Raw genomic sequence first — 11291 nt, 5'->3', positions numbered from 1 at the left:
CACAGCCCTTTTTATCTCATAAAGTCTTAATAGGTCCCACCTCCCACCACTGCTGTATTAGGAATTATGTCTCCAACACACAACCTTTTGGGGACAGAGCGAAACCATGGCAAGCAGTGTGCCCTTCTGTGTCAACAAAGTCATTAGCATTGGTCATTCTAGTCTGAGTGACTCTTATTAAGATAATGATACTAAAATAGACTCAGTAATGCTGTGCAATATTCGGGGTATAATTCTGAAAATAGTTAGACTCACTCCCAGCATTTTCAGTGAAAAGGAAATGAAAGGTGGCCAAGATGACATCAGATGTGGACAGACCCTCAATGAGAAGCAATTGCAAGATGTTGGATGTACTGAGCAAGGTTTTTTCCTTTTGAAAAGCTGCACACAACTCTGGTGTTGTAAAGTTCATTTTTTTTTCAGTTGAGACATTTCTAGTACAGGGCCACTTAATCTTCAGGTTTAGCAGTTTTTGTGGGTGTGTAGTAAAAACCATCGATTTCATTTATTCTCTTGTTTGTGGGAGGAGTACATTTGAGGACAACCAGTGAAGTGGTAAAGGTTTTGAAGTTATTTATGAAGATAATTAGGATTTTATTTAGCTTCTTTCTCTTTCATTCTTAGAAAATATCTTATCCTCTAAGCAATAATTGTAAATACGTGCATGTAAGGAATATTTAGGGAGGAAAAAAAATTACTGCTAAAGGGAAGTAAAAACCCAAACTGCATTCGTTCAATTAATATTATGCAAACTCATGCAAGATTTCTCAAAAAATACATGAACAGAGTTTGAACAAAGCATGTTATTGAAAATAAACCTGAGAAACAAGCTAAAGTAGGATCAAAGTAATTTAATATGAGTTTGGTAAGAGAAAATTGTTGGCTAAAAGGTGAGCTTGGCTTTAATGAAGACTTTGAAAGTGAAAGACACTTCTCTCTGGGCTTAGTGGAAGTAAAATAGATGAAGTTTATTACTATTTTTTAAATTCACTGTGTAGCAAGTACCCAGTCCTAGAGAGGGTCGTTATGTTCATACAAGACCTTGATGGGAAGTGACAAATGAATTGAGATTTGAAGAATGAATAACACCACGTGCCACCAGTTTGCTGTGGAAAATAGCAAGAGAGGGTTTCTGGGAAGGGAAATAGTTCCAGAAGCCTAGAGTCAAGAAGCTTTCAGAAACTAGGGTGACAAGTTAGAAATAGTGGCAGGAAATGAGGCTGGAAAGAATAGCAGCTGCTGAACAATAAAGGACCTGATAAGCTCTCCCAGGTTGTGGGGACTTTTTCCTGAGCACAGTGGGGAGCCCTGGAGTATCTTTATGTAAGAGCATTCTGGGATCCATCAAATGGCTTAAAGAAAACAAAAGACTGGAAACATTAAGCATGCTGAGAATTTAAGTGTTTCATGTAATATTAACTATACTTAGTAGATACTGATTCCTTACATACTAATATGGCGTTTAACCAAAATAACCACTCTGGGAAACAAAGAGAGACTGCATTGTTAAGTCTGTGAAAACACAGATTGGTCTTATTTTTAACAAGCTTTAATCATAGGTTCTAAGTATGCGGTGTCGGCTTCTTTCCTTGCAGTATTAAATGAGAAGGCTTGTTGCCAAATGTCTAATTATTATTATTGTTGTTCCACAAATCAAAATACTTGGAAATTAGTGAGTGCTAAATTTTGATTATTTTATCTCATAACTTAGACGTTTTCCAATTCACATTTCTAAAAATACACATTTCTTTTGTAAACCTCTTCAGTTCAGCTTTCTGCTCCTACCATTCTTCTTATCTTAGTTCATGCATCACTTCTGTGAGAGCCGAGTTAACTTCGCAAGAACCAGTCAGGCAATTTTTAAGAGCTTTTCTGAGGTCCAGTAAGATCACCAATTCACATTTTTCTTCTGTTTAAACCTCAGGGTAGATGTTATGGTACACTAGCATTTCAGAATAATCTCTGAAGCAGTTACTGTTTTTGAAAATGTATAGCAAGTCACTCACCTGATACTTAGCATCTCTGTTTCAGGGTTAGCGAAAAGCAATTATGCGAAAGGAGTATGGGATACTACTGTGTATTTTTGTAGTTGAATCTGTTGTGCTAGATTAAGGTTACTCCTGACACAAACACTCTTAAAATTAGTAGAGCAGTGCTTGTTTTTGAATGTAGAAAACCAAGAGCCTTTACGTTTTTTAAAAGATTCATTGGAAAGGCAGATTTACAGAGAAAAGGAGAGATGAGAGAAACATCTTCCATCCACTGATTCCCTCCTTAAATGGCCTCAATGGTCAGAGCTGAGCCAATCTGCAGCCAGTAGCCAGGAGCTTCTCCTGGATCTCCCATGTGGTTGCAGGGTCCCAAGGCTTTGGGCCACCCTTGACTTGACTGTTTTGCCAGGCTACAAGCAGCGAGCTAGATTGAAGTGAAGTAGCCAGCACATGAACCAGTGCCCAGATAGGATTTTGGTCCATGCAAGGTGAGGACGTTAGCCACTAGGTTACCATGCTTGACCACTTTTAGATTTTCATGCCAAGAAGATGAACTTTCATCCAGTTTTAGTCCTTGCCATGCTGGACATCAGCTTGCACCTCACATTAGGAGATCATGAGCTCATTAACTTTTTCTTCAGTGTGAATGTTCAATCGAAATAGGAAATCAAGTAGGTCTCTAATAGTTTTGTTTCAATCAGCATTAACTTTCTTAGGAGACCTTATTTAGATAACTTTCTTTGTACTTTAAGATTTTTATGTTTATAGTTAACCCAGTTTTAATTAAGATCAGTTGTTTTAATTAGGATCGGTTGTTTTTCATACATGTTTCAAAGAGACTTGGAGATTTCTGATTTTGCCTGCTCTGGAGGTGCCGTTAGGTCAAAAAACAGTGTTGAGTGGTCTAGCTCCTGATGCAAGGCCCTTAGTCAAGCCCAGGTTTTCTCTGTGGTTTCCTGGATTGGACTTCTGCATTCAGTTTTGTTTGAGGAGAGTGTAGCTGTAGATGGTTTTAGTGATGATATGGCAGTTTTAAAGGTGTAGAGAGGAGGCTGCCTAGGGACCTCTTTTATCAGCATACTTTTGAAATTTACATACTTTGTGTTCATTTTCACATGAAGAATTGGAAGAAAAATTAGAAATGTCTAATTTTATGGTAACTCTGCCATCACTAACAGTGTGGTGATTAGCATTTACCTCAACTTTTTCACCAAGTTTCTTTCCTAATGAAAACAAGGATATGATGGTATGTTATTGATGTTGTTTTAACAGTTGTCCCATGATTTTGAGTTCTTTTAGAGCATTCTGATTTTTCTTTCTAAAAAGATTTCTTACAAATGTATTTCCATCCAATACCAAATATCCTGTCCTATCTGTAAAAAAGTTACTGCAGATGCTTGAATGCACAGCAACTTCTCTGCAAGGGACTGTGACTTCCCTTACTTTCACTTCCCCAGGGTGGATTTCAGGGCAGTCAACTCTATGATTAGAAGACAGTGGGGATGTTGCCCCCGCTGCTTTGGGCTGACATAGCTCTAAAGTGTTTCTTCTGTGACTGTTGTCTCCCTCTCCCCTCTTTGCAGTCCCATCACACTCATCAGTATGTGGCCAGAGCATTATGAGTGAGTATTATTGCCTCAAATGCAGAAGACGCATGCTCTAATCTGCTGGATTAGCATGGGGGTGATTCCTAACCTCTTGCTCTAATATAGTACTTCTGCATTCTGGGTAACCATACCATGGGTTTTTTTGCATGGCAAATTTATTATTTAACTAAGCTAACATTCCCAGTAGTGATACCTGCCAATATTTGGGCATAAAACCATGGCTTTGTTTTTTTTTCCTTCATAGCCCATCACAGTCTCCTCAGCTGTTTCATGATGACACCCATTCAAGAATAGAGCAATATGCCACACGGTAAGAAACTTTGATAGGAGCCTGCTGCTGTGACCCAGAATGTGTCTGTTTCTGCATTAATTCAATAGCATTTGCATACTTTGATTTAAGGAATGTCATTCTACAGGAGCCATAATTCCATTATATTTGAATCCAAGTTCCACCTTTTTTTTTCTTGTTGCAATTTGCAGTTTAACAAACACCTGCTGTATTTTCCACAAAGAGAAAAATCTCAATAGGATGTGATTACCAAGCTCATGAGGATCCAAACCCAGTATAAGCAGGATTTAGATAATGTAACCCAGTTTCAGTGAATGAAAGTAGGGATTGAAAGTATTTCTCAGGAGATGATGTGCATATCAATTACTTTAAATTTATGCTAATACTTTACTAAAAGGGTTTGTTTTAGAGACCCTAAGCAATATAAAATATAGGCTGGTCTTGGTGGCATACAGACTTCCAGATAAGTAGAATATACCAGGGATCTGTAGTGGTAGTCACTAGCTAAGCCCAAAAGAGTTAACAAAAAAGCATTTTAAAATAGCAACATTTGTACAGGGTTGAGGCTAAGTAGGATTTCTGAGGAAAAGCAGGTTTGGGTTATTGGCAAAACACACTCAAATCCTTACACTGGAGAAAAAGATGGCTTCGTTATCAGACTGTAGGTTTAGGAAGGGTAAGGGCATGAGTAAAAGTGAAGCGACCTAGCTAAACTGTGACAGTCATGGACCAGGTTGCTAAGGAAACTAGAGTCTTCTAATATGAGAGGAGCATAATTAGAATTGTGTGAGAACGTAACACACACAGCAGTGTGGAGGTCCCAGTGGAGGGACTGGGAAATCATTTAGGAAACTTGATCATTTAGGAGGCACTGCATTACATCGTGGTATAAGATAAAGGCCTGTTGGCGATAGGGCAAAAGTATTAGAAAAGTAACTCAACGTTAGCTGTTATTTTAATTCTGTTGAAGATTTGGTCTTTCCTATGTTTTTAACAGAGTATGACGGTTTAGAAGTCATTGAGGAAATGAGTCCAATTGCCCAAGTCCCCTGTGACCACATAATCTAACTCCTGTATTCTCCTTTTCCAGACTGGCCCAAATGGAAAGGACTAACGGGTCTTTCCTCACTGATAGCAGCTCTACCACAGGAAGTGTGTAAGTAAATCTTAAAATCAGCAATGCCTGTGAAAGGCCAGCTCTTATGACATGGCTTTCAGAAATGATCTTCATTCACTGTGGCTCTGAATTTTCATCCCAATCAAAATTGATAGGTTTGGTTCCAAGAATGTCTACATAGATTTTATGCTTTCAGGGCATGATGGTATAAACCGGATATGTTTATTTACTTAGCTTCATGAATGTTAATGGAAAATATCCTATATTTGCCAACTAACCTGCCTTAGAAATATCAAATTATTTTATTTATAACAACAAATATATTTTTTTCATCCAGTTTTTGTCGTATGTATTGTTAATGAATGTAATTTCAGAGAACACATAGTCCTTCTGTACATTTCTGTCTTCATTTATTTATTAGAGAGACAGAGCAAAAGAGTTCCCATCTGCTGGCTCTTTTCCCTAAGGCTGACATTAACCAGAGAGCCAAAACTGAAGTTGGGGACTCAGCACAAGTCTTCCGTGTGAAGGGTAGGAGCGCCGTAACTTGAGCCATATGTGCTGATTCCTTGGGTCTGCGTCATAGGAAACTGGAGTTAGGAGCTAGGACTGGGGATTAAATACAGAAACCTCAGAGCATGCCTGGGGTGACATCAGGTGGCCGTTTCCCATCCCCTGCTACTGAGGCTGAGACGGTTGGGAGGCTGGATATGGCTTCTTCCTGTTTCTGCCCCTTCTCTCAGATACAGGAGAAAGAAAAAGAAAATTTGGAAGCAATGATCTCACCCACTTTCCTGTAACCCTCGATCATTCCCACCCTATCAACTATGTAAACATCATGAAAAAGAAAAAAGAAACAAAACCAAATCCAGGCTTTCAGGTGTGGAAAGGGGGGGTCTTAGGCACTAGTCCAGATGCTTCTCCTAAGTCCCCTCCCCCTTTCATACTGACGCTTTCCATCAACTCTGTATTGAATGACTCAGACCCACCCATGCTTGGACACTAACCTTCATTGAAACGTATTAACTTGCTTGCCAGTATTTGATTTTATTAACAAAAGGAAAAGCCTCATTACTTTGGGAGACCTTTGGAAGCACATTCTACCCAAATATTTTATCTCCATTCCCCACAATGTATGTATAGTCAACTTGGTTGTGGAAATTTTTTCATAAATATTTTATCTGATCATCCAACTATTGAATATAATCTTGCTTTTAAATATTTTGCTGAATTAACATCTTCTTTTTCCATTTCTTTTTTTTTTTTGGCTGTGGAATTCACTTTTGACACTCAATGGTATCGAAAAGGCTCTATTAATGACAATTTCATGTGATTTGTACGGGTTCATTGTCATTTGGATTTAGAGAAAAATGTAAGATGAATAAAAAAGCTATAGAATGTAATACTTAGCTACTTTTCACTAAAAAGAAGTTGGACAGAGCTGGGTTGAAATACCTTAAGCATTCTAATGTAGAATGTCTCTCTTCCAATGTTTTTTAAAAGTTGTTTTACTTATTATAAAATTTACAGATAAAGGTTACTATTTGACAGCAGTACATTAGTGGTTTATACATTACTTTTCATGCAGTATGCATGTAGAAATATCAATAAATCATGATAACAGCATATTCAATATGCTTATTTCATCTTGACATATCGTGTCCATCTTATATAAAGTTGTTAAATATCGTGCTTATCTCCTAAATACCATAATTTTCACTACAATCTAAAATAGCCAAAGAATTAAATGAAATTTTTAAAAATTTAAGACCAAAATCTTACTTCTTTGAAATGTGTATATGTTTGTCTCCTAAACAATGTAATAGTTAAAATTTTTCCTATCTTCAAATTAGAATGTGCACTAATTATTCAGAAAGTCAAAAATAATCTGATGATTAGCAGCTGAATGTATATTTACTTTACTATCATTTAACATATAGACCCACTCACCCATCCAACAAATATTTGTTATACATCTACTGTGTAGTCAGTTATGAGGGCAAGTCATAAAACTTTCAATATGTTGCTGATTGAACAGCATCCTTATTTAAAAATTACTATACCTGCCTGTGTATAATAACTAGTAAATTAGATAAAAAACAAAGTAAAGGTCATACTTGAAGTACAGCCCAAAGATTTTACTTCCTTTAATCATAATCTATGCTCTGAGATTATTTTATCTGTCAGGTGATATGCAACAGTGTGTCATTTCCCAACAGCACATTTAGTGAAATCATTAGTTTAAAATTGGCAGTCAATAAAGTATTTAAACCCCAGAAATTGCTGATGTTCTAAATCAGGGCCTTTTTGTTGAGCATTTACTAGCATACCACTGCTATGCACCTGTTACTGCAATAGATAGACAAATGTGGCCTCTGTCTTCACATATCTAACGCTAGAAGGAGACATAGGAGAGACCTTGCAGGAACAGAACATGGTCAGGACATTTGTGGTAGGCAGAACAATGGCATCCCCAGGCCGTCCCTATCCCAGCACTGCAGCCTAGTACGGTCAACTCTCACAGGAATACTATGGGACGTTGCTCTTGTTCCCAGTGTTAGCATTATTTTACAGATGAAGAAATGGGGGTCCTTCGAAATTCAAGAGCTTGTCCAGGGTCTCACATTCAGTAATGGGTGGATCTGGGATTCAGATCTGGCCATCTGGTTCCAGGTATGGGCACAACTTGCTGAGCCATTGTACTTCTTTTGCTTCCCAAGTAAGGAAAGAGGGCTTTCCAGGTGGGTCTTGAGGAACCCAGAGTGACTGTAGACTCACTCAGTCCCTCTGGAAGTCATCACTGTCCTTGTCCTGATTTGCATATTCTATGTGTCTCATCTTCCTATTTGAGAACTTGGGGTTTTTAGATGAGAAGCAACCGATAAGGTCAATCTCTTAAGTTTGTATTTGGATATCTCAAACATAGTGTAAAGGAAAACACTGTGGTTGGAGTTAGGATTTTTGAGTTGAACTTAAACCCTTTCTTTAACTTAGTCAACGCCTCTTTGTCCATCCTACCTGTGGTATAAGCCTGTCTCCCCAGGTTCATTGGAAGAACCAGTTTTCTACAACTCTTCCCCCATAGCTTTTATCATCCCTGTAGCTCCTGAAGTTGTGCCTCCATGGACATGGGCTCCTGCTGTCACATCCTAGAATATAAACCAACCTCACAACTCCCTAACATAGATCCAAGTCCCCACATTGCTTATTTCTTTGAAAGTCGGACTTTGGATGATTTAAGAGGGAAGTCACATCAACTGTAGTAACCCTGCAGAAATGAAGCATTGAACAACAGCATCTCAGAACCCAGGATGGTTCTGAAACCAAGATGTGTCAGTCCATTTGTCCTTAGGAAATAGTGTCTGTGTAGAAAGCGGAGACAGGCTTTAAGTTGTGCTAGTGTACCTATTTTCAAATTTGAAGGCTGGCACAGAACAATCCTTAAAATAAGTAATATATTATTTTTATTTGTGTGCTGCCTACTTTCCAAAGGTCATTGAATGAATCACAGTTCTTTTTGTCATTTGCTAGATACTAATTTTGTAATATAGATAGTATTTACTATGACTAACTTAAATATAGTGTAATTACATCCTGTCTAATGGTGCTTTATTGGTGCATACCTACAATTTTGAAGCACTTTTTATTTTAGCATGAGGGATCCCACTGACATTAAATGACCTTAATCGGGTACTTTGTTTACTATCTGCCAAAAAATTTATGTTCTTGATTTTTACTGTTTATAATTAAGAACTGGAATGTATCTATTTTTGTGTTTAACTTTAAGGTCGGAATAGCAAGACTCAAATTATATGTTATCTATAAAACATTTTTAAATCCTTATATTTGTAAAAGTTGTTTTAATTCCTTTCCAGACACCTTAATGAGAGAATGTAATGATAGTAGTGATGATGATTATAATAATATGTTAAACTCATCAACTTAAAAATAAATCTATCTGAATGTTGGCAACAAATTGCATCTCAAATTTGATTTTAAGTAGTTTCACAGTCTCCAAATCTTTAAAAAAGAAAACTCATTTGATGGGAGGAGGCATTTTGCATAGCAGCATCCCATTTTGGAGTACCTTGGGTCTGACTCCCAGCTGTGGCTCCTAAGCTTCCAACTTCCTGCCTAAACATACCCTTGGAAGCAATGGTGATGGTGCTAATGGTTTGCTATTGATCGGGGTGGGGGGGGGGACCCAGATTGGAGAGTGAAACGGTAGAAAGAAGCTGATGATCTGTCAGTTTCTCCCTGCATCCGTCTGCTTCTCAAATGAATAAATACAGCTTTTTAAAAAATGTCCTTGTCAAAGCAGTAATGTTTTAAAAATGTAGTAAGTATTAATAACGGACACTGAGTTTAAGCATGGATTACTAGCTAATACTGTCTGTGATATGCAAGGAGCTTTATGCAGGTTCCATGGTCAGATCAGGACCATGAGATCAAGCCATTAGATTATTTTTTTTAATTAAGTTTATTCATTAATTACATTGTGTTGTAATTACATAGAATCTGGGATTCTCTCCCCACCCTCCCAAGCCATTAGATTATAAGAACCCAAGTTTTCTTTTGGATTTTGGTGTCCTACAGTGGTGATGAGTGATGACTTTGACTACTGCTTCTGCCTCCTCCTCCTCTTCATTCTCTTGCCATTAGTTTTTAAATTTTTCTTTTAAGAAATAATATTCATAGGCAGCATACTGTTAGTTACTTTTTTAACTGAATCAAGAATCTTACTTGATTTTAGCACCTGAGGTTACCAACTGTTTGTGTTTGACTTGGGTTATCCTTGCCCATTCTCTTATGTCCTTTGCCATATGGACAAAGTGCCCTGCCCATTCATATCTAGGTACCTAAATGGCTGGGGTAGATTCTAGACATTGTACCCTTTGGACATTGAATGTGGTAGAGAGTAACTGGTGGCTAAACCCTTTTCTATTTTTGCAAATAGTTTCTTTTTTTTTTTTTTTTTTTGGTATAATGGCATGTGATCCTTTGTCCTTAAAGTACTATAAATCATATTTGGATATATATGAATAGTTGTATTATTATTATTTAATACTCAGTTTTTAATTTCTTTTTAAAAATTATGACATTTATATAGTTGATCAGGGTGGGAAGGATTTGAAGATTAGGGAAAAGTAGGTGTGGCCATTGTTTCCAAATATTCTGTTTCTTCTTCCTGTATCTGGTGGCAAGGGCAAGATAAAGGAAGAAGACATACCCAACCTCCCAGTAGAGGGAATGGCTACCCAGTGTTAACCCAGGGTCCTCGATGTGGCACATGCTCTGAGAGTTCTACCCAAGTGGTTTTGTTGGTTTTGAAATGCTGGCAGTCTCGCCAATCCAGGAGTGAGGAAGCTCTTCCAGTGTCCATTGGTTGACATAGTTAACCTTAGAATCTGCATTCACCCAAATATTTGCTGTCATTATAGAATTATGAGATAAGTTTTTTCAATCTAAAATATTGAAATCCATGCATATGTGGGGTCCTTAAAAAGTTAATGGAAATACATATTGCTTAAAAAATTCTGGTTGGAATTTGGAGCTATGTTTAAGACACTGCTTGGGATGCTGGTGCTCTACTTGGAGTGATTAAGTTTGAATATCAGTTTAGTTTCTTTCCTTTTTTTCCTCTCTCTGTAGATTTATTCATTTATTTGAAAATCAGAATCATAGAGAGGGTCAGAGGATGGAAGAAAGACGGGGGAAAGAGAGTCTTCTATCTGCTGGTTCACTCCCAAACGGCCACAGTGGCCAGGAGCTTCATCTAGGTCTCCTACATAGATGGCAGGGACCCAAATACTTGGACCATCTTCTGCCACCTTTTCCCCAGCAGGAAGATGGAGCAGAAGTAGAGCAGCCAAGACTTAAACTGGTGCCCCAGTGGGATACCAGCATCACAGGTGGAAGCTTACCCACTAGGCCACGATGCTGCCCCTCAACTCCTTTTTCTGATTCCAGTTTCTTCATATATTATACCCTAGGAGGCAGTAGGTTATGCCTCAGGTACTTGGGTTCCTGTGACCCACATGAGAGACCTGTGTTAAGTCCCATTTCTGACTTCAGCCTAATATAACCCTAGATGTTGTGGGCATTTGGGCAGTAAACTAGTGGATACGAGATTTTTCTCTTTTACTTTTTCTGTTTCTTTCTCTCTCTACCCTTTTATAAATACATCAAATTGGAAAAAAAAATTCTGCATGCATTTTAAAAATTGGCACCAAAATAAATATATCCTTTAATTCCATGTTCCATGAACTTTTGATGTTTTCACTTGT

At 37.8% G+C, this 11291-nt stretch overlaps 1 protein-coding gene across 7 annotated transcripts in view; it reads left to right on the top strand.

Annotated features, from left to right (window-relative positions):
• The window catches only part of UTRN (utrophin), a 507084-nt gene that overhangs the window by 477017 nt on the left and 18776 nt on the right, over nt 1-11291 (top strand). For 5 of the 7 annotated variants that reach the window (XM_058667660.1, XM_058667612.1, XM_058667547.1 and 2 more), the window contains 3 exons: nt 3575-3613; nt 3843-3908; nt 4978-5043. In XM_058667660.1, coding sequence (XP_058523643.1) covers nt 3575-3613; nt 3843-3908; nt 4978-5043 — 171 coding nt within the window. The remainder of the gene's footprint in view (nt 1-3574; nt 3614-3842; nt 3909-4977; nt 5044-11291) is intronic. The other 2 variants (XM_058667721.1, XM_058667834.1) reach the window with 1 other exon arrangement.

The sequence above is a fragment of the Ochotona princeps genome, chromosome 1 (genome assembly GCF_030435755.1).
Source record: "Ochotona princeps isolate mOchPri1 chromosome 1, mOchPri1.hap1, whole genome shotgun sequence".
NCBI lineage: Eukaryota > Metazoa > Chordata > Mammalia > Lagomorpha > Ochotonidae > Ochotona > Ochotona princeps.
The sequence above is the reverse complement of the archived record's forward strand: the minus strand, read 5'-3'. Positions and strand labels throughout refer to the sequence as shown.